Source organism: Pipistrellus kuhlii, unplaced genomic scaffold (genome assembly GCF_014108245.1).
Source record: "Pipistrellus kuhlii isolate mPipKuh1 unplaced genomic scaffold, mPipKuh1.p scaffold_m20_p_11, whole genome shotgun sequence".
NCBI lineage: Eukaryota > Metazoa > Chordata > Mammalia > Chiroptera > Vespertilionidae > Pipistrellus > Pipistrellus kuhlii.
This window is the reverse complement of record NW_023425416.1, coordinates 29,777,471-29,801,901: the sequence shown is the minus strand read 5'-3', so window position 1 is coordinate 29,801,901 and position 24,431 is coordinate 29,777,471. Positions and strand designations below refer to the sequence as shown.

The 24,431-nt window shown below is 39.1% G+C and overlaps 1 protein-coding gene across 4 annotated transcripts in view; it reads right to left on the bottom strand.

Moving 5' to 3' along the window:
- CPNE4 (copine 4) overlaps nucleotides 1-24,431 on the bottom strand; it is a 325,568-nt gene that overhangs the window by 102,003 nt on the left and 199,134 nt on the right. For all 4 annotated transcript variants that reach the window (XM_036431485.2, XM_036431488.2, XM_045579294.1 and 1 more), the window contains exon 3: nucleotides 7,320-7,499. In XM_036431485.2, the coding sequence (XP_036287378.1) occupies nucleotides 7,320-7,499 (180 nt within the window). The remainder of the gene's footprint in view (nucleotides 1-7,319; nucleotides 7,500-24,431) is intronic.

The following is a 24,431-nucleotide window of genomic DNA, read 5'->3' as shown; positions in this document are numbered from 1 at the left end:
TCTTAGTAAATGTTAGCTAGGAAAAGTACCTATTATCACAAAGGGACCATCAATTATATTGTTCTAATTGGGACACTTTTGAAAATGAAAGGGGACAGTGCTAATAATTAAACCACGACAATAGTTTTGTAAAAACTGGGATGGCCTAGCCCTAGGTGAATGGAGTCCTGGTTTATCCTACAGTCGTTCCCAGGATACTCAACATGGAAGAATGAATCCCCTCCTTGGAAGTACTGAGCAGAGGATCAGAGCATCAAAGAGCTGACCCTGGTAAGCTCAGCACTGCCTTTTTCTTCCTCCCCAATCCAAGCTGTTCTGATTCCACTGGAATCCCAAACTGACTGTAATACTACAATAGCTCTTCCTGGTTTGAATCTCATTGAAGAGAGAGAGGTTTGAAGAATTTCTGCTCCTCTGTTCCTGATAACTGGCTTGGGAATGTGTGCAGACCTCGGGCTCCTGGAGGCAGAAGCCAAGGAAGAGTGGGTGAAGCATATAAAGAGCTCACTCGGGATCTCAGCCGACCTGTCCTGGTGCACAGAGGTGCCCCAAAGGTTCACATTCCACCCAAAACATAGTGAATGAATTCACACCTGACCTCATTTTGTCCTTAAATCTGAAACCAAGACTCCTGGGAGTGATTGTGTAACCCAAGCAGTTATTGTTTTGTTTTTGTTTTTTCTCCCCTGAACTTTATTAATAAAAATATTATCTTTCCCTAAGTAGGTTTGAATTGGAGATTCTAAGCTTTGGGGGGATGTCCACGCAGTTTTATGGATGCTTTCTTAACCTTTTCCTTATTAATGTTCCCAGCCCGCTGGGGTCTCCTTTATAATCAAAAACAGTATTAAAAACAATCAGCTTCAAACTACCCACGCAAAGCCTTCTCCCTGGGGATGGTGCAGTGGGACGCAAGCTTTATCTGCAGCATCTGCAAAATGCTCTCAAACACCTAACAGAGCGCAGTTCCACAAATACCTCAGCCAAAGCATTTCCCCTAAATTAGAATCCTTTGCATGTTTTGAAGTTCTTCATTATGTTTAAGAATCGATACAATACTTAAGTGTCATGCTCCTCCACCTGAATATGAGTTCCCTGAAATCAACAGGCAGGTTATATTATGTTTTTACCAGTATTTACTAGTATTGTAGAAATATGTCCTCCTACTCCTGTGGTCTATGAAGAAATGGGCTAAGAGCTGGTACCATATTTTTCCCTCCCCTCCTTTGGGTGAGAAGATATAGTTTAGTCTTATGAGACATTGGATACTCAGAAATGTTTATGATAACCAGCAACTAAATTTCATAAGTAGCCTAAACTAAACAAACAAACAACAAATTTTGCAAGTTCTAAAATAATTAAAATAACTTTATAAATAGTTCAAAATGTTATTTTGGTAAATAAAAATAATTGGTAGAGAATTAAATTGGGAGCCACAGTGTTATTTGGTGAATTGACTTTTTGGTTAGTTGGCATATTGAGGATTCAGTTCTTGGTGCTATAGTGTCTTATGCTTTAGGGCTAAGACAAGTACAGAGTATTTTTGTATAAGACACTCAAGTATGCTAACAAAGTAGTTATAACAAGACAATGTTTGTAGGAAAAGGAAAGGGCTAAATTATGGGGAGGGCATGCGTAAACACCATGGAGACAGGGTGGAGAGTGGATTTTATCAGTTAGTCATTCTGAGTAGGTGGCAGGGATTATAATGAAAGCCAGTTGGGAGCTTTGATAGAGATCCTGAGAGCTGCTTTTAAACCCAAGTGGCACCCAGCTCAGTGATTGAGCATCAACCTATGAACTAGGAGGTCACGGTTTGCTTCCTGGTCAGGGCACATGCCCAGGTTGCAGGTTCAATCCCCAGTATGGGTCATCCAGGAGGTAGCGGATCAATGATTGTCTCTCATCATTGTCCCTTCCTCTCTGAAATCAATAAAAACTAATTAAAAAAACAAAACCAAGTGGTGTATGTGGCTCCTTGTATGGAAAGACAGGTCCAGAGCCGTGGGCTGAACTGTGGGCCAACTGCCCTGAACTATCCTGGTTTAAAAGGTTGGGACCACAAGAAACATCAAGAGTTGCTCAGAGGGAAGGTAGGGTGGGGAGGGTAAGGAGGAGAGATCAACCAAAGGACTTATATGTATGCATATAAGCCTAACCAATGGACACAGACAACAAAGGGGTAAGGGCATGAGTGTGTGTGTGTGTGTGTGGGGGGGGGGGGTTGGGAAGGTAATGGGAGGAAGAAGACACATATATAATACCTTAATCAATAAAGAAATTAAAATGGAAAAAAAAGTTGCTTTTCAGTAGTGACATATCAGTCCTTGCAAATTCTCACCCAGGTCCAGATCTCTTGCCCTTCTTCCATGTAATTATAAGGAGTTAGGAGAGATATCATATTACTGTGAATGTATATGGAATGTACATGGAACAGAATGTATATGGAACAGTTAAACACAGGTCCATTTTAATTACCATGAAATAGATCTTTTAAAAATAATCTTTAAGATTAAGTAGACATAAAGAGTGGCTTTCCAGGGGAGGAGTTTTTATGGAGGAGATACAGTCTGCGGCTGAATGACGTGCTACCTCATAGATGAGAAGAGCAGGGGATGGGGTGAGGTTGGGAACAGGGAGCATTCTAAAAAGGGATGAGAATGCAGGGGTGATGCTTATTTTCAGAGACAAGGGGAAAGGAAAGAGATAAAGGAGAATCATTGACTATTGAACTGTTAATACTTAGAGATTAATCAAAACAAAACTTCGCTCTATGAATGAGGCCACTATATCAGAGAGGTTAAGCACACTGCCCAAGATCCCACAGGGAGTTGGTGGCAGATCCAGGACCGAGGGCTCAAGACTTCCATTCAGGACATTGTAAATGAGATTTAAAGGTACAAATGGAAGACTCCAGAGAAAGCAGAGGAATTTTCCTAGGATCTGAGTTTTAAGAAGATTTCTTGTCTGACCAAGGTATCAGAGGAAAAAAAAACAAGAATTAATTTTGTTCTCCTTGGAGAACTAAGGGCTTGCTCATTCACAATCATTCTATGTGAATCCCACCCACCAATGGACAGAACAGCAGTCAGCATGGGAAGCAGTACTCTTTCCTAGGATTTCCCAGCCAGTTCCCGGGAGCTGAGAAGATGGTATTGACTTGTAACATCATTTATCACTCATGGAGCTTCTACTTACACTGATTCTGCAAAATTAAGAAAAGCTTTCCCTGTGAGAAGCAGAAGTAAATGATTTGCCAGCATAACGTGTAAAATTGACTTCACAGGGCCATCAATTTTATGCCATGAAGATATTAGATGTTATGCAACAAAATGCCAATCCAAGGACTCGAACTGTGAAAATGACATAGCGTTTGGATAACACCCTCTTCAATGTCATACCCCAATGTCCTCTAATTGGGTTCACCCCAATTTGAGACCAAATTTCTATTGATCACTGACAGCTTGTGTTCTGCCCATCCTTCAAGAGGCCATTGTGGCTGATGCAACCCTAACACTCACCTGTGTCAGGAAAGGAACCCCTCCCCCCCAAGTCTGGATAATACATTTATCAGCTACATTTAGTGGATGAGAGAGCAAACTCTGGAAATCTAGATCTTTGCCAAGAACATGAGCTCAAAGCCATGCACACAGCACTTTGTGGGACAATAAACTTTATGAAACTTGTTTTTTCTGCTCTCCAGATGTTCTCTTTGTCCTCCTTAATTTCTCCAGACAATTGGCCCAACTATTAGTTCTTTCACAATGAAAACTAATGATACAGTGTCCAATATTCATTAGCATTCCTCTCCCCAAGGCTCAGGGGTAATGGTTCCCAAAGTGTGGATCCCAGCCCACAGCATCCCCATCATTTAGAAATACAAATATAGGGTCTCTTGCTAAATCATCTGAATCAAGAATTCTGGGGGAGGGGCCCAGCACTCCATGTGTTAATAGGTCTCTAGGAAATTCTGATGCAGTTCAAATCAGAGAACAGTTTCACTGAGGGAATCTGGTACATGATCTTTCTCAGGAATGAGAGTCAGAGACCCCAGACAGTCTAAAATTACTTCAAAAAGTCACAGATTTCCTGCTCTACGGGGATGCGCCCACAGTCAACGTACATGCCCTTTACCGGAATCAAACCTGGGACTCTTCAATCCATAGGTCAGTGCTCTAGCCACTGAGCCAAACCGGTTAGGGCATTATTACTTAATTTTTTCAGACTCATTGGTCACTGTATCGGTACATGAAGGAGTAGAAAAACACTGGATGAATGAAGCAGTTAATAAGCAGTGTGAGAAAAATAATGAAGGCATTGTATTAAAGAAGATCAGCTTGCTATCCTACTTGGTGAGGGGCCATGTGTCTCCTTGACACACCCTCTGTTGGGGGCAGCAGGCTTGGCTCCTGGTCTCCTTTTAGCCAACAGAAATCCAAGGATTTCTCCACGCTCAGCCAGAAGGAGACACAGCTTTCCAAGCGCCCTGCATCCCTGTGATTTGCCCCCCTCAGCCATCTGCTGAGAACACGCAGTTCTGCCTCGAGTGCTCTTGGGGGACATGAACCTTCCTTTGGCATAATTGCTCAGTGCTAAGTCACTTGCTGTGCTGGTACCAACTTCATGGTCAGTGCCAATTGCTAGCATGCCTGGGGCTGCTATTTTCCTTTCCTAAAGGCCACGAGTCCTGCTGTTTCACATGGCAGAGTGAGAATGTGTCAATCGCAGATGGACAGAGCAAGGACCTGTAGACAGCTTTGAGGAAACAGGCTTTGAATGTGTGGCTGCCTGCCTGGGTTTTGGGAAGTCATGTTCCCTCTCCTTTCCAGCATCAGTTGTAGTCTGAGAAAAATAAATCTCTCTCTCTCTCTCTCTCCCTCTCTCTCTCTCTCTCTCTCTCTCTCTCACACACACACACACACACACACACACACACACACACGTGCACTGAATCCTTTGATTAAATAAAATACTCAACAAGTTGACTAATGAGTTTGCCGACCACTGCATTAGACACAAAGAAGTGCTGACTGTGTCCTTGGCCTTAAGAAATTTGTAGTCTAGGTATGGGGACCAGATAAATATGTCTAAAAATAAGTGTTAATTATGAGAGAAATCATTTACCAAACTGATAAAAAGTATATTCTCAATGCAATCCAGAATGAGTTGCTAAATGAATGAAATGAAGATAGGTTACAGGATCCTGAAATGTGGCCTGGGAAAGGTGATCCATAACTTCCCTACTTGCTTGGACTGTGTTCCTCTATCTTCTCACTGGATGCATTTTCCTCTCCTTTCAAGTTTCACTGTACATACCACTTCCCATCAGAAGTCTTCCAGGACCTCCTCTCCACCTGATGCAATTCTCTTAATGTTTAGTCTCCCATTCTATTTGTCTCCTTAGCAAGAATTATAATGGTTGTAGTTTAATTGCTGGTGTAATTATTTGCTTCCCTCTTTATCCCCAACTAGACCCTGAGCTGCTGGAGGGCAGGGACAGTATTTTTTTTGGCTCACCACTATATACTGGCACCAAGCACAATGCCTGGCACAAAACAGAGGGTCAAGGACCTGATGAGCTTTGTGAGAAACTAAAGATGTAAGTATGAGGGTCACTTGCATAGACAAAATGATCAAAGCTTTGGGTGAAAAAGATCATTTATTCATAGGATGCTTACCTGGATCTACATCTATTTCTTGGTATAGGATTTTACTTTTATGCATAAGGGATGCGCATCATCTAAGAAAAATCTTGGAAAGGCTCACTTATGTTTCTAAAAGATGCCATTTTAATCACCTCTTAAATTTATTTATACATTATCGAAGTCCATTTTAAACTCATTCATTTATTCATTTATCCATTCAATGCCTACCTTTTGGATGCTGTACCTGGCAGGACCCTAGAACTATCTGCCATCAATTCTTTTCCAAAGTCACAAGAGAGTTTATATTTATGAAATATACGCCAGGTTCTCTGTCTGCCTCCCCTCAGCTATACTTCCACATTGGGCCTTTACCTTTCATTAAAGGAATAAGAAAGAATCCTATGAAAGTAATCACTATATTTGCTAGAAATGGGTAACTGAGGACATGTCTGTCTTGTCACTCAGTGTTCACCTGGGAGACGTTTCTTTTTAGTGATAAGTGGCACAAGGCATCATAAAAAACAATTAAAGAAACCAGCATGCATATGTGCCCTCTCTCTACCAGGCTGACTCTTATCTCCACATGGAACTGAGGCTGGTTTTGTGGAGTTAGAGGCTCAGATAATTTGGAATCCTTCTGAGAGAAAAAAGTACAAAACTACAAATAAAAATGTAACCCAGAGCCTTGAAGAAATTCACAAGAGAAAGGGGCTCTGAAGTTCAGCTTCACTGGTTTCACAGTAAATCAGCATCCGACCTTGGTTCAGTGAAACTGGTGTCCTCCGCCCCTTTCCCTGCCACGGTTGTTCTGACCTTGTTTATCTTGCTTTCTTCTCAACCCCTGAACTTCGTTTTTTTAAGCATTTGATCTCACAATGATTCCTTTGATTCTAGCCAGCAGAAAGCTCTCCCTGTGGCTTAAGAAGCATCATAAGTTGCTCTATTTGAGATGCATAAAGAATGCCTTCTCCAATCGGAGTGTCTGATACTTGGGCCCTGGGACTATTTCTCCATTTAGAGCTTCCCTGAGCACCTAAAGTTCTGGGTACAGTAGGAAGGGAAGAAAACATGGAAGGGTGTTATAGAAGCAAAATGATGGGATTTGGAGGGAGGCCGACCTGGTTCAAGTTCTAGCTCTGCCACTTTGTAGTGTGGTGCTTAAACCCAACCTCTCTGCGTCTTGGTGTTCTCAGTGACAAATATATATACACTAGTGGTTTTTACTTCATATCAGTGTTGTGAAAGTTAAGTAAAAGCATTTATTTATTCACCAAATATTTATTTAGGCCCTGTTCTGGGCTATTTTGGGCACAAGAGGCTTGGAATACATGCAAATGCACCGTATTCCTTGTGTGTATAGGTTCTCACAGTTGAATTGGGAGATGGAAATCTACAACGTATCAGGATACAGCTAACACAGACACACAACCAAAGCAGAATAGGTGCTCAATAAAAAGTTGTTAAATAAATGAAGGAATTCAGAAAAAAAATGATTAATTTTGCAGAATAGGTAACTTTTCACCTATTCGTAGCACCATCCTTATGTAAATATAATGGATATGACATTCTATTAGGAAATCATAAAATGTTGCATGTAAAAGAAAATAAAACCAGGAGAAAAACAAGCATGAACTGAATGAGAGCAAATGGGAGGAAGAGAGACCATTGACTGACCTGGCCAAGCGTGCACTCCATGCCTCCAAGGAAGTCAGCTTCCTTCAGCCCATTGTGGTTGCTGCTGATGTCATGGACCTCAAACCGCAGGCGCTGCACCTCTTCAAAGTAAAAGTCCACAGTAAACAGTTTTGAATACACTGGGTTTATGCAGGTGCGAATCACCTCTGTTCTGTCAACCTGCAAGGAGAGAGGGAGAGAAAACCCATCAGGGATTAGGGCTTTTTATTGTTAACCTTTAGGCCAATTAATCTTATGGTGCTTCACCTTTTTGCAAACCATAAATGCCCATGGCAAGTGGTTCATAAATCTTCAAGGAAAGACCCTCAGAGAATAAGCCATGTTTCAAGGAGGAAAATCTTATTAGACAGGATAATCTGAAGCTTTGTATTTAAAGATTTAGTGCTGTTAGGTAATATCGCAGCAAGATGGATCAATTATTAATAACTGCCTGGAGCCTTAGGATGACAGAGTCTGAGGGCACCTGTGGGCTCACAAGGAGAAAAATCGGTCATAGATTAGTGATGTCTGGTGGCACAGTAATAGTAAATGACTGTGTAGGTGCCTATTTTAGCCAATCTTACTCTACATAGGATATGTAACTCATAATTCCCAGAAAAAAAATGCCAGGAGAATGGATATGAAGGTAACTGCCTTGGTCTTGAGTATGCCTTACTTTGGGGTTATCATGTTTAGTTAGTCATTTTGATTCTCTAGGCTTCAGTATCCTTATCAATAAAATGAGAATTAGAGGATGAAAAGCCACATTTGCACATTCATAAAGGGCACTCATTCTCCAGTTTCCAATCTCTTCTCCTTTCATGAATTTCCCTGCCTGGCCTCTGGACATATCTTTGCAACATCTGATCCATATTTGTAGAATAATGAGCCATACAATAAGATATTTAATTATATTCATATGGTGTCTTTTGATAGAGAATTTCAAAATGATCCCCAAGAAGTAATTTATAGGTGGATCTGACATCCTTATGACACAGATAAGGAACCTTCTCTCCTGTGGGTGGAAGAATAGAGTCAAAGGCAGGCTTAGAGTCCATCCAATTCTAGTCTATTTCCCACTGCTTTAACCACCCCAAATGGCACAAATGGCTGATTTGCACCGACCCTTCTGCTTTTCTTCTCACTTCTTCATTTTCAAATGATGATCCCACATGGGTATAAAGTTCACAGTGGCATTGAGCCAGGCAGCTCAGACAGACTATCCAAGGCAAGCTCCCAGCATGCAACACTGAATGAAGAGGTGTGTTTTTTGTTTGTTTGTTTGTTTTTTGCTTTGTTTTGTTTTTTTTAAGAAAATGACTGATTGGGAAGAAATTAGGAAATACACATTTGCATTACCAAGGTAGGTAAGTTCCAAACATAATCTCAGGGCCAGTAAAAATCATAACAGCACATAGGTGCTCAGGAAAAGAAGGAGAATGGTGATAGAAGACATGCTCTCAAAGCTAAATGCTTATTTGAAAGATGTCTCAACCCTTCTTCATCCCCAGCCATTACGGGAGATGATGATCTTTTCTGGATACAGAAGCCAGGTTTAATCTGAGCAACAGAGCCCAAGGTAGCTCACGTTTCTCCTTGGGATGTGGTAAGGTCAAGGTGATTGTTTCCAAAAGACTGTCCACTGACTAATGTACTGGCTGCATCAGAATCAACCAAGCAGCTTTCTGTAAAACTCAGATTTCTGTTCCTTCCCCCAGCAATTTTGATTCAATAGTATAAGGTAGGACTTAGAAATCTGTACTTTTAAGAGTGTCCCAGGTAATTCTGATGTAGGAATAACATAGTAAAGGATTTGAGAAGATGCAGAGTATATCTCTTACTCTTGTGAGGTCTTGTTTGTTTTGTTTTTGTTAAGATTTATTTTAATCTAGCTGGCTCTCTGTTACCACGTCTTCAAGAAGTGTGCTTATCACCTCTCCTCCCTACTCATAATACCTGATGTAGTCATGTTGCTCTACAGTTTTCAGAACATGTTCACATCCATTTTTAACTTGATGCTTATAGCAATCATGGGGTGCAACTGCACGTTATTTTATATGTAAGAAAAATCAAGGTCAAATATCAGGTGGTAGAATAGGCATATGAGTTCATGTCTCCTGACCTCAAAGCCTGGACTGTTTTCCTTAATTCAAGTTTATTCATGAGCATTGCTTGAAAATGAAAATGAAAAATGCAGCTGGGTTATTGCATGACAGTGATAGACTCAATCATCGAATATTGCTTTTGATGAAATGTTTTTAAAACATTTTATGTACAACATTTTTCAGTTTAACCCTAAAGTTTATAATAGATAAAACTTATGGAATGCTCTTATTTTAAAAATGCATTATTCAGGTATAATTCACATATAATAAATCACATCTATCTAAAGTGTGCAATTCAACAAGCTTGACATATGTACATACATGTGAAGTCATCACCACAATCAAGATAGTGAACATAACCTTTGCCCCCAAAGTTTGTTCATGCTCCTCTGTAACTCCTTCCTGTCACCCCTCCCTTCGCACATTCCCAGGCAATTCTTTTTAGATTTATTCATTGTTATGTGCATCAATGGTTCACCTATTTTATTGCTGAGTAACAGTTCTTGATGGGCATTTGGATTGTTTCCAGTTTGGCTATTACACATAAAACTCCCATGAATATTCATGTACAAGCATTTGTCTGGCCATATATTTCTTCTTCTCTTGGGTAAATACCTTGGGTGAAATAAGTGTATGTTTAAGTTTTAAAATTCTATTAGGTATGTAATGATATCTCTTTGTGGTTTTCATTTGCATTTTCCTAATAACTAATGATGTTGAACATGTTTTTTATATATTTACTTGCCATCTTATGGTAAAGTACCGATTCAAATCTTTTGACAGGCACTCTCTTTTTATCCTTATGACAAGACAGGAGGCCTGCTGCACGACATTCTTACACTGGAGGGAGGGGTTGTTCCTCAGCCTGGACTGCACCCTCTTGAGGGGTCCTTAGAGTTGCTGCAGAGGCGATAGAGGCTCCTGCCACCGCCACTGCGCTCACCAGCTGTGAGCCCAGTTTCGAGCTGAGCAGGGCTCCCCCTGTGGGAGCACACTGACAACCAGGGGGCAGCTCCTGCATTGAGCGTCTGCCCTCTGGTGGTCAGTGCATGTCATAGTGACCAGCATTCTGCCATTTGGTCAATTTGCATATTATCCATTTATTATATAGGATTATGAGTTAGGTACTATTATTATCCCATTTTATCAGGAGAGAGAGAACCTGTAAGTTTTCCAATTTCACACAGCTTGCAAAAGGTAGAATTTAAACCTAGATCACCAAGCTCGTGAGTCTTTACCTAAACCTGATTGCTCAAAGTAATGCACAAGCCAGACAACTAATGTAAAATGATGAGGTGGTAGAAAAAGTCATTAAATAAGCCTGTGGTTGTGTCCCTAGTGATCTGGTTTGCCCACTGGGCATAAAGGAGATAAAATGGAGGTTCTGAACACTGACCAACCCAATCCAGATTGGGTTGTGTAGAGACAAGGTATATCTTTAAGAAACAGTTAAAGGTATGCACATAATGACTGTCCTATTTTGGCTTATAAGGGCTGCTGGGACCAAGGGTGGTGAATATCTTGCCCACGGGCCCTATACAGCCTGCCAAATCATTTGGGCTGGCCTTGCCAAGGCATTAGTGGTGAGTTAATTATTAAATGTTTGAACAAATATAGCAGGCTAATTTTTAAGTTGATAATTTTGTGTGGCCCACAAATGATGCTATAAATATCCAAATGGCCCTAGGCAGAAAAAAAGGTTCCCCACCCCTGCTAGGCAAAGGAGATGAGGTTCTTGGGAGGAGAGCACTAAACAATGTGATGCTATTATATTAGTGGGGAGAAGGTGAAGGCAGGGACCAAAACCAGTGCCAGTCACTGAACGGTCTAAGGTTTCCTGGGGAAATATGAGCCCCTAACCCAAGGGCAGCAGAAGCTGGTGAAGCATGACTTGTGGGCGGGAGAGAAAGGATGCCTCCAGGGCAGGCGTATAATTAGGTATTCCTTCAAACTGATATTCTTTAAACATCTCCGCAATATTCATTTAGTGAGGATAAGAAGAAAATTAATTTTCTCAGAATAAAGAAAGGGTAGCTTTCTTTATGTTCAAAAATAGAGGATTTATTACAGACAATTTTTCAAACCATATAACTTCCAAGGGGACATATTAATCCGCATAAAATTTCAATAATAAAATCAAAGCACTGAACCACCAGAACTGAGTAGCATTATTCTATTTCAGGATTTTGGCTGTTTGTGGCTGCTGATTTCAAGTGACTGCCCTATAGTCGAACAAATAAATTGTGAGTCTCAAAACCACTCAGCAGAGAGCGGTTGGTGCTAGTGAGATACGACTTTTATTTCCCATTTAAGTGATATTTCTACTTCCATAGGATGAAAATTCTTTAACATTTGTTGGTTATATAAAGAGTCCCATGTGGAATCAAATTTACTGGTGCCATTTTTGTGATATGTCTACATGCTGAGAGTGCATCGCTTCTGGGGGCCTGGCTGCCCTGCCCACCAGCTTCTAAAACTGAAAACATGTCTGATATTGGCAACCTTTGCTTCTTTAACTTAAAAAACCCTGGGCAGAAGCTGACCTTGTACCTTGAAACATTTGTCTAGCATAGTGGTTCTCAATGGGGGTAATACTCACTTTCCCAGGGGACATTTGGGAATGTGTAGGAGTTTTTTGGGTCGTCGTGAAGAGGTGACATCACTGGACACTAAATATCCTACATTGTGGACATTAATCCTGATTAACACAGAACTCCACATTCCTCAATGCTAGTAGTTTTCTATCGCTTCAACCCACCTTCCACCTGAACTAAACAAATAGAGAAACTTCTCCAAGGGCTCTTTGATTTTCAGAACAAGCCACGTAAATAGACTTATTAGCCAAGGTAGGAACAATGAGTGGGATCCTCCTAAAGAGAAACTTTGGAAGTCACCCCATTTCAAGTAAAAATTTTTGTAGGAATAACACACTTCAAGGAACTGACTCTTTAGGAAATCATTTTGACCTCTGCCTAGTAAAGGGTTTCATGCCTCCTTGAAATGGATGGCAAGTTGGTGGTGACCAAAGAAGATGGTAACTTTTCTGCTCAGGCAAAGAAAGGGGTGAGAGAGAAAAAAAAAAAGATGAACTTTTATTGTATGCATTCTTACTTTCCCATAGAAGGCACTTTACATGTTATCTTCAGACCTGACTGTCATTAACTTTAAGATATATTTGTATTTAACAATTTAACATATTTCAAGTTGGGATGGATGTTATAATTGATGATATACCATTGTTTAATTGGATATATTTTTTTAACTGGTAATACATCAAATAGTGTTTCATTTTACCACTGATTTATCATTTTACCAATGAATTCTATTAAATATATCACCCTCATTTTGCAGAGGATAACATAAAACCGCATTAGAACAGCAGTGGCAAAAGCAAGGCTCAAACCCAGTCTGTCTGATTCCAAAATATATGCTCTTTCTGCCATGCCATTTTTTATGGGCTGAATAATATCAGAACTTAAATATTGAGATCTGAATCCTCAGCACCTTAGAATGTAACCTTATTTGGAAATAGGGTTATTCTAGAAGTAATTCATTAACTGTAGTCATACTAGGGTAGGGTGGAACCCTGATGTGATATGACCGGTGTCTGATAAAAGGGGAAATTTGGACACAGACACATAATACACAGGAAGATGCCATTTGAACATGAAATCAGGTACTGGAGTGATAATGTGATTACAACCCAAGGAACCCCAAAGATTGCCAGCCAACCACCAGAAGCCATGTGAGAAACAAGGAACATAGTCTTCCTAGTGTCCTCAGAAGGAACAAACCCTGCCAACATCTGATCTTGGACTTCTAGCCTCCTAAACTGTGATATAATACATTTCTGTTGATTAAGCTATCCAGACCAGCGGTCAAAACCGGTGGTCCGTGAGGTACAAAAGGTTGGCGACTGCTGAATTCCAGACTGTGCTACTTTGGCATGGCATTCCTAGGAAACTAATACATTCTCATTCTCTCTCTCTCTCTCTCTCTCTCTCTCTCTCTCTCTCTCTCTCTCTCTCTGATATATATATCTCTCAGGTGATTTTGCTTAAAAATCTATCTAATAGCTTAAAACTCTTAACCAATACATAGTTAATGGTCCACATGTGCAAACATATCAACGAAACACATGTGCATTAATCCTGCCTTTATATTTTCTATGTTTTGACATCTTGGGGCCTTGCTGGTCTTGAATAAAATGTTCCTCCCAAAGATGACCAATTCTTAGAGAGAGCAAAAAAGCCTGGACCAGACATTCCACATGCAAACCAACTAAGCCAGAGACCACATCTCAACTACCTCCTACATCCAGATCTTACACTCTAGATCACCAATCCCCTGCCTACGCAGGGCCAGGAATCAGCTAACTAGGCACCAACACTGTTCCCCAGAGTACACTGAAATTACTCAACCTAGCTAATCCTAAACCTGCTACCTTTTCTCGACTCATTCCTTCTTGTGAAAACCACATTAAAGGCTCTTATCTATATTTTTCTCACTACCTCTGCCTTCTGACTCACCCCAGTGCCTCTCCATGTGGCCTTGTGTGGCATGTAGTCCTTCCTGTTTCTAGAGAACTCACTACAAACTTCTTCCTTTATGATGGTCATCTCCATGTCAGGTGTCTTACCATATCAGATTGAAACAAATCCTGAGCACCCTTGAAACAATTTAACTATGGGCAAGTAGACAGTCTGACAGAGAAGGAACAACTAAAATGGAAATTTAGGAATTATTTTGCAGATTTAAATTGCTTTTTGCTGGCCTCTATGGTCACTAAAAGAAAGAAGCTCATGTTTATTGGCATCTACTATGTTCTACTATACTTACATTATACTAGTTAGGCCTCTGAACTCAGTAATATTGCAAGTAGATACAATCAATATCTTCATTTTGAAGGTGAGGAAAATGACCCTCAAGGATTTATAAAGAAACTTGCCCAAAGTTATACTTGCAGCTTCTGAGAGTGCTGAATGGGAGACCAGGCTTTCTGTTCCATGAATGAATGAATGTATGTATGCATATATGTATGTATGTATTATACCCCAGCTACCTCTCTTTAAACCTGTAGCTGGGGTATAATGCATACACACATACATGCATACATACATACATACATGCATGCATACATTCATTCATGAAACAGAAAGATAAAAATTAAAGCTGCCTTCCCTAATTCTGCTTCAAGCTGGCAAAGACAGAATGGGAAGGATGTTTCTCATCTACCCACAGAGCCAATTGGATTCTTGAGACAGTAGTGTATGCTAGACTTGACAGATGCAAAAAGTGCATTTATAACCAAATAATATGGGGGCAGGATATGATAAATAAGGTACTTAAACTCTGTCCATTGTAGCTTCATATGGATCTGGCCTGTGGATGGTAGAGCCAGGTGTTTTCAAGCCATGTTTTCAGGCAGGAACTCCTCACCTGTGTTGGGCTAAATGCATTAGCTCAGCTCCATGTGTTCACATGATCTGAGGCTTCATCCTTGGATTGCTTTTATTTTCTCTTTATATGGGTTCCTGGGTCACCTCATCTAATCTCATAGTTTTAAATAAAATTAATAAACTGTCAACTTCCAAACTCATATCTGAAGCACTGATGTCCTCCCTGAACATCACACACACTCACCTAACTGGGCTGTGCCATCCCCACCCTCGTGCAGTGGCACACTTTCTGCCCAAGGGGAGAAGCGAGCCTTAAAGCAGCTCTGCCCAAGGGGGCTCCTTTTACTAGGAACATAGCCTGGAGAAGTTATAACTCAATGCTTTGTTGTTAAAAACCATGGAGATCTTGATGGAGAGCAACAAAGAGAGGGCTAGTTATCTTCAGATCCTAGTAGCAACAAGCTTCTTGGTAGACCAGCCAGAAATTAGTAGAGAGAACCAAGGGAAGAACCCAAGAGGAGCCCTCTGGGGTAGGAAGGCTGTGGGCCTGCAGTGTCTCCGAAACAACTAGAGCAGAGTCAACCAGGGCAGACTCAAAAACATCTCCGAAGCCAGACAGAGATCTGTCAGCACAACATGGAGGCCCTACTAGCTCAAGGAGATTAAGCACAAACTCAGACTAACACTAAATGAACATGAAGCTTCTCTGACCCAGAGGTGACTTCTAAGAAGCCATGCTTTAAAAATTAAATCAGCCCTAGCTGGTTTGGCTCAGTGGATAGAGCAACGGCCTGCAGACTGAAGGGTTTGATTCTGGTCAAGGGCATATGCCGGGGTTGCAGGCTCGATCCCCAGTAGGGGGCAAGCAGAAGGCAGCTAATCAATGCTTCTCTCTCATCATTGATGTCTCTATCTCTCTCCCTTCTTCTCTGAAATCAATAAAAATATATTTTTAAAAAATGAAATCATACTCATCCCTGATAGTCTAGAAGACAGTACACAATGGAAGACTCTGCCCTTTCCAGACAGACTGGAGAGAGAACCTCAGAGCTACCACCCTGTTCCTGAATATAAGGCAAGATGGCAACTCCCTGTACACTGTCACAGTCTCCCTCCCACCCTCTGCCCTGCCTCCACTTCTAGTCTGCACACCCCATGTCCAATGAAAGTATGGAAATCTAACTGGACAAAAAAGATTCAAGCATAGACTCAACTGTTCACTCTGTCTCTTCACATTTCATAGGCATCTCAAACTTTACTTGTCAAAATAAAGCTCCTCATAACTACTCATGGCTTTCTAGAGAAAATTAGAAAAAAGATTTCCAAATTAACAAGGGGAAATGAATAGCAACTTTATCATAGTAGCAAAAATAAAGAAATGAACAAAAGGAAATATGTTAAATAAGCAATAAACATAAACTAAGATGGAAGGAACAAAATAAAGCATAATACATAAATATAAATAGACTGAAGACTATACAATAACTGTCTTGTTGGCCTAATGTAGTTTACAAGAAACAGAAAAAATGTTAAAAATTAAACATAAAGGAATGAATCCATTGGAATATTAATCTAAAGAAAGCAGCTTAGTGGTATTAATACTATAGCAAAGAAGATGGAATTTAAGGTTCAAGTATTTAACTGGGTAAACAGAGTGCCATCATATATAATAAAAGCCTAATATGCAAATCAGCTGAATGGAGGAACAATTGGTTGCTATTGTATTATGTACACTGACCACCAGGGGGAAGACACTCAATGCAGAAGCTGCCCCTAGCCCAGCCCTGACTGGCAGTAGAGTGGGGTGGGGCCAGAAAGCAGGCAGCACCAGGCCAGCCAAGGCAGATGCCAGTGGGTGCCCCTCCCCACCATCACCCCACCAGTCACCCTGCATATCAGCCCTGATCACTGGTCAGGCTTAGGGACCCTACTCATGCACAAATTTTGTGCACTGGGCCTCTAGTGTAGTTATAAATTGCACAGTCTATGAAAAAGATATGTGTCACAAACCAGAATATATACAAACATAAAGGTCATCTTTATATATGAAGCAAACCCTATGCAAAATACTACAAAAATACAATCACTATGGGAGATTTCAATACACCTATCTCAGAATAGACAGATTTATTAGATAAGCAATAAATAAGGAAAAAGAGGAATATACATATACATACCTTTATTTTTGTACTAGCCACATATACATAGATACACACACACACACACACACACACACACACACACACATATATATATATATATATATATATATATATATATATATATATATACACTTACCCTCATTGAATAGTAGATTGTTTATGTGTAGGAAACATTTATGTAAATTAGCTTTATAATAAGCCTCAGCAAGTAAACCTTAATAAAGTTTAAACAGTAGAGAATTTATAGGACACATTCTCTGAAAAAAAAAATCCAATAAAAATAGAAATAAAAAACTAAAAGGTGACCAAAAATCTTATTTACTAGTACTGTGAAGTTTAAAAACAAAATTTGTGGATAGTCTTTGTATTAAAGGGGGAAAAGACATTTCAAACAACCAGAAAAAGGCTTCTCATCAAAACCTATGGTACTCAGAGAAAATTCTTTTCTTTGGAAAAAGTGTAGCCTTAAATGATTTTACTATTAAGGGATAAAGAATAAAAATATAGAAATGATACTCATCATAAGAAACTAAGGCAACATTAAAATAAATCAGAAAAATTAGGAGGTGGAATTAATAAACATAAAAGTTTATATCAATGAAATAAAAGTCAGAAATATAAATATTGGAAAGGAAGAGGAAATTTGGGAGGTGGTTCTTTGAAAAATAATGTAAAATAAAAGAGATCAACACCTAGAAATCTGATTATAGATAAAAGGGAAAGAACAAACATAGATGCAGGAAGGATTAAAAAATATTACATGCAAATTATTTCCTAAGGGGAAATGATTTTCAGCAAAATATAAAATACTCAAGCCTGTCTCAGAAGTGGAAAACTTGAATAGACCAACAAACTGTAGACGAGACTATAAAGGTGATTAGAGATTTACCACTGAAAAGGGCATGAGGACCAGATGGGTTCACAGCTGAGATTTAGCCTAACCTTTATAGAATATATAATTAGGATGTTACCTCAATTGCTCTAGGCCATCAAAAAGCTAGACAGCTCCCCAGTTAATTTCATGGAACCAGCATACATTTATTACTAAAATCTGATAAAGGATGATAGGAAAATGGAAAAGTATACACCAACTTTATTTAGGAATACAGATATGAAGTTCTAAATAAAACATTGGCAAAGAAATCCAGCAGTGTATACAAAAGTACATTCTGATCAAATAGAGCTTATTCCAGTGATGCAATGGAGTTCAATATCAGATATTTTATCAGTTCAATTAACCATAATACATGAAAAGAAGAAAACTGTGGGATTGTATCTATAGACACTGAAAACAATACAAAATGGGGGTGGGGGGATATGATTGGAAACCACTTAAATAACTAGGAGAAATAAAATCTGAATAGAAAAAAAATAAAATAATAAAACCATTTCAATTAAAGCCAATAATGAGGCAATAATGTTGTTTTTTACTCTTTAAATTGTCTAAAAGGTTGTTTGAAAATAATATGATGAAATTACATAACTGGAAGCTACACTGAAAATTATAGCTAAAATGACCTTTTTAAAAAATTAATTGCATGATAGTATACCTACAAAGAAACACTAAAAAAAAAAAAAAATCTAGCAGTATTAATAAAAAAAAGTTTGATGAGGTGTCTGAAAATAAAATGTAAGAATTAAATATAGAAAAATTTAAAAGCTATCGTCTTCTCTTTATTTTAACAATAATAACACAGAACTGGAAATAGGAAAAATAGTCCACATACAATGGTGACAAAATACTTTTTAAAATTTAGACTAAATTTGTTTTAAAATTGCACTTTTTAAAATTTTAAGTTGATTGTAGCTTCATATGCAATTGTAAGAAATAATACAAAGATATCTTTGTACCCTTTACTCAGTTTCCCCCAATAATAACATCTTACAAAACTATAGTACGGTATTATAACCAGAATACTGACATTAATATAAAATATTTCCATCACCACAAGGATCCCTCAGGTTTCCTTTATCATAGCCACACTCACTTCCCTCACAACCTAACCCCTTCTTCACTGCTAACATTCACTAATCTGTCTTCCATGGCTATTGTTTGTTAAATTCAAGAATGTTTGTTAAAAAGACTCAAATGGTATGTAAGTTTCTGTGGTTGGCCTTCTTTATTCATCACAATTCTCTGGAAATTCCTCCCGATTGTTGTCGGTTTCTAGTTTGTTCCCCTATACTGCTAAGTAGAATTCCAGGCTGGGAAAATACACATTTTGTTGAACTATTCTCCTACTAAAGAACATGGATTGTTTCTATTATAGTCTGTGGCTATCACAGATAAAACTGCCAGGGACATTTGTGTAGAGGTTTTTGTGTGTGTGTGTGTGTGTGTGTGTGTGTGTGTGTGTGTGTGTGTGAACATAATTGCTCTAAAACAAATGCCCAGGAGAATAACTGTTGAGTTTCGTGGTAGTTGCATGTTAATTTCTAAAGAAACTAAAAAACTTTCAGAGTGCCTGTATCATTTAACATCTTCATTAGCAGTGTATGAGTGATCCAGTTTCTCCTAATCCCCACAGCATTTGAAATTGTCATTATTTATTTTGACCATCCAGATAGCCATTTAGTGATATTTCAGTGTGGTTTGAATTTGCATTTCCCTAATAGCTAATGATGCTGAACATCTTCTCAGATGCTTAGTTGCTATCTATATTTTCTGTTTGGTGAAATGGTGCTTCACGTCTTTTACCCATTTTCTAATTGGATTTTGTTTTTTACTGCTGAGTTTTGCAGTTTTTAAAATATACTCAGGATGATCCTTTGTTGGATACGTAGTTTGCAAATAACAAGGAACTTTTCTTCCCATGTCATAATGGCTTCTGATTTTTTGAATGAGTTGATTCACACTTAGAGAACATATTGTGATAAATAAAACATGTAACTTTGAACACCAGAAAATAGCTTCTAGCTGAAAGAGTGAGGTTGATTCAGTAGGTTAGGTGCTTCTGTGACATGAAGCCATAAGCCATGGCTCCGAACTCTAAACCGCAGTGATACAGGGATATTTTCTATCTATTGGCTAAATTGCAAACTACTAGCTCAACATAGTTTACGTTTTCATCATCAGATCATTACTACATTTCTTTTAATGTCACAATATCCTTGTGAAACTAGAATTTTGGCAGTTTCTAAAATATGGAACAGGAAATGAGAGTGGTGTGGTCCAATATGATTTCAAGGTGTGAGAAGTTGTGTAGTGCCCAAAAGGCAGGTGCATTCCTTTACCAAGTAACTATGATGCTCACAGACTGAAACACAAAATAGTTTTCTTCCAATTTATGTGGGTTATTTTTTTTTTTTCAAATAACTTGTTCCATTGTTTGGACCTACCTAAATAAATGGAAGAGTCTAGATGCACTGTGAGAGAATGACAGAGGCACTAAGGGAGCCACGAGCACATCATCTGCTCCCAGATGGCACAGACTAAGCAAAGGCAATTCAGTCCTCTAAGCAGAGGAGGCAATGGTTGCAACTACAATACTATGAAAATAGCTACATGGGCTGTTGACAAATGAGCATTATTTACATGCAATAAACTTCTTTTGTGAATTTGTAAAAAAAATATATATTTTTAATCCTGCAAGTGCTATCCATGGACTACTCATATTTAATCCCAGGAGTTAATGGCTAATCTATCCACTGCCTCCATTACAACCTGCAGGGATGCAAGGATACAAAACGATTACAAATCGATTACTGCTCTATTGGGTCTTCAGGAGCCAAAAATCTGAGCGCTGCCTTGCTAGGAGACACAATACACTTGACATTTCTTAATATTCAGAACATGGGCATCAGATCTATTCAGGATTTATACTTCCTACTGTTAAATACCTCCTTTGTGTGTTTTGTAATGGGGTTTGTTAAATACAAAGGATACATGTCTACTTTATTATATCGGTATTCAATAAATCACATTAGGATCATCTGTCCCATCCTATTATAGGCATTCTTAATCTGGAGACTCAGGATCGTTAGCATAGCGAACCCTTTTCCAGAGAGACTCTCCCATCCAATTTCAAAATGTATAATGTCCCTGGCATGTCTAAAAAATTCTTGAGAGTGTACTTCCATAACGTTTCCATTCCCTTCTGAGGGAATGTCAACCAACTCATCTAGATACTCCTGAACTATAATTATTACACCCCCAAGGGCAGTTCAGAATGTGCCAAGGGTTACTGAAATTTTATGGGTGACTATGAAGAGACAGTGGGTAAAATAATGCCAAAAGCTCTGGTGTTTAAAACACTTTGTCATCTCTTTTGCTAAACATAAGAAGTGTTTATATAGTCTTGATAATTAGACATATTGTCTTGTAATGACAGAGTGCTACTATTGAAAAACAAAAATTGGGGGTCATAGAGGCAGAGATCTCCAGTAAAGTAAGCTTCTGAGAACTTTTATTTATTGGTGGATGACAAGGGGTAGCTTTAGGTTCCTACAGACCACAAAATAATTTGGGTCAAGTTCAACCAGATACATGAGGCAGCTGGCACCTGTCCTTAGGACCTTTATAATTCTATGATCTTGCTGTTTCTGATTGCATTTGCCTCTTTGAAGCCTAGATTGCACCACCCCACAGCGATGTCTTGGGTAACAACTCCATGAAGAGAAAGGAGCAGAGACAGATGTTGAAATGGAAACAGGTAGGATGTCTGAATGTTTCTCAGAAAAACAACACATGAATCTCCAGCTGAGAGGAGATGAAAATCTGCATTAGTACTGCAAATGAACAAATTGGGAGGCCTTTTTGAGTGGAAATAAATGACTGGGTTGCTATTTATAGTCGGTCAATTAGGGAGCAAATTATAGCACCCATGTGATGTTCCCCTGCTTGGTGAAATATAAATAGTGAGGCACCATGGTGCCCATTTTATTAAGGCTCTTTTGAGCAACTCCAATGTTTGCTTCTAGAGGAATGCCATTTTAAAAATAAATAACTCCTGCCCCTTCCATCAAATTCTCACTCTCCCTTTATGGTTAAGGCCAAATATCTGGAGAGGGAAGCCTTAGTTGGCTCAACATTACCCATTTCCTCTTTATGTCAAAATATTAAGAGGTGCCCAAAGAGACAGTGTGATTTTATAATCTTTCTGAAATCCTCACTTAGGTGCACCCAGTGGCCACTCAAATGAACAGCTACTAATTATTTTGCAGATTTTTTACTAAATATTCATATACCTGATCTCATTTAAACCTCACAAGAGCCTTAGAATGAAGATAGTATTATTCTCATTTTGCAGACCAAGAAACTGAAGATCACAGTAGTTAGCTTGCCCCAGTTTTATTCATTCATTCTTTCTTTCATAACTGTTTATACTAGTAGAGTGCCTACTGTGTGTTATACACTTTTATAGTTGCTGAAGATAAAACAGTAAATATAAAAGAAAAAGTCCCTGGATTTATGGAATTTGTATCCAAGTGGGGGGGATATAACCAGCAAATGAAATATGGAAGATATAAAATATACTTAGTGATTATATTGTTGTACATAAAAAAATAAAACAAGAATAGGGTAGGAAACATCAAGGGGATTAGAGTATTAAATAGGATGGATTGAAATGACCTTACTGAGACATGTGGTGGGTTAAAGAGGGCTCAATTTCTTTGTCATTTCTTCTATTAAAAAAAGATGTCTATTCACATGTCTATTTATTGCTTCTAAAATCTGGCTATTCAGTGTCTTCTTTAGCCAACAGCATTTGGTGGAAGCTATGTGACGCCTAGTGGCTGGCCTAGCTTTAAGATGACTGGAAGCTTCCATATTGGTTTCTTCTATGCTCTGAGCTGTTATGAAACTACTTTTACGACTTTGAGATGCCATGTTGTGAGGAAGATGAAGCTATGCATAGCAAGACTCATGTGGGGAGGGAGGGAGGGAGGGAGGGAGGGAGGGAGGGAGGGAGGGAGGGAGGGAGGGAGAGAGACCCAGCCATCCTCAAACTGTTTCTATATACACCTATTGAAGTCTTCCCAGCTGAGGGCCCAGACATTGGGGTGCAGAAACAAGCTGTCCTCTCTGTGCCCTGTGTGATGTGTTGATTCACAGAATCATGGGATATAACAATAATAAATTGCTATTTAAACCGCTAATTTTTGAGGCTGTTCTTTACATAGTGATTGATAACCAGAAGAAAAGGTGACTTTAAAAAGTGTTAAATTGAATTTATTTAGGGTGACAATGGTTAATAATATTACATAGGTTTCAAGTATACAATTCTATAATACATCATCTGTATATTGCATTGTGTGTTCATCACCCCAAGTTAAGTCTCCTTTCTACACTCCCCTTTACTCTCTTCTACCTCCCCCAACCCCTTTCCCTCTGATAATCACCATAATGTTGTCTGTTTTTTTTGTTTTGTTGTGTGTTTTGTTTGTCTGTTTGCTTTTGCTTGATCTTTTTATCTTAGTGAGTATATCCTGTTGAACAAAACCAACTTAGAAACTGCCCTCATTAAGTAAGGAACCCAGCAGTTAAGTGACAGAGGCAGATAAGGGTCAGGGCTGACAGTTCAACCAAAGGCTGTGCCCTTAACTGCATTATGCCTGGTCAAATCAGATACAGCTAAGCTTCTCCATGGTATCTCATTTCTAAGCTAAGGTTCAGTGTCTTCAGATATATTTTGCTTAGGACAAACAAGGAACTACTTGCTTTTGTTATTCAAGTTGAGAATTAATATTTAGTAATATATAGGATAAAAAAAAACTTCAGGAGAAAATATTTATCAGCTGGAGTTCAAGCGTTTCTAATACCTTGTGAGGCTTCATTGTTAAAGCAATAGTATAACTGCTCAAGATTAAGATGGGTGTTGGGGGGGGTGTGAAGTGGAAAGAGCCTTGGCTTGGGCTGAATGCCAATTTTACCTTAAAATTTCTGTGTGAGCTTGAGAGAGTCACTTAGCCTCTCTGGGTCTCCAATATCTCACCAGTACAATGAGAGGTATTTTCCAAATGTAATTTGTGAAACATTAACTGGCAAATATTCTGTTAAGAATGTGTGTGTATTTCCCTGACCGGTTTGGCTCAGTGGATAAAGCGAATAGAGTGTCGGACTGAAGGGTCCCAGGTTCGATTCTGGTCAAGGGCATGTACCTTGGTTGTGAGCACATCCCCAGTAGAAGGTGTGCAAGAGGCAGCTGATCGATGTTTCTCTCCCATTGATGTTTCTAACTCTCTGTCCCTTTCCCTTCTTCTCTGTAAAAAAAATCAATAAAATATGTTTTTTTAAAAAAGAATGTGTGTGTGTGTGTGTGTGTGTGTGTGTGTGTGTGTTTGGGAGGGGGTGGTGAGTTGAGACAAATAAGCTGGAAGATTTGGCACATTCTGTCCCCTTCTTGAAGATCCACAATACCAATTAGCAAATTAAAGAGCCTGATAAGTTCTGTAATGGGCTTGGGGACGAACTGCATGTAACTGAAACACTATGGTCTTTCTTGC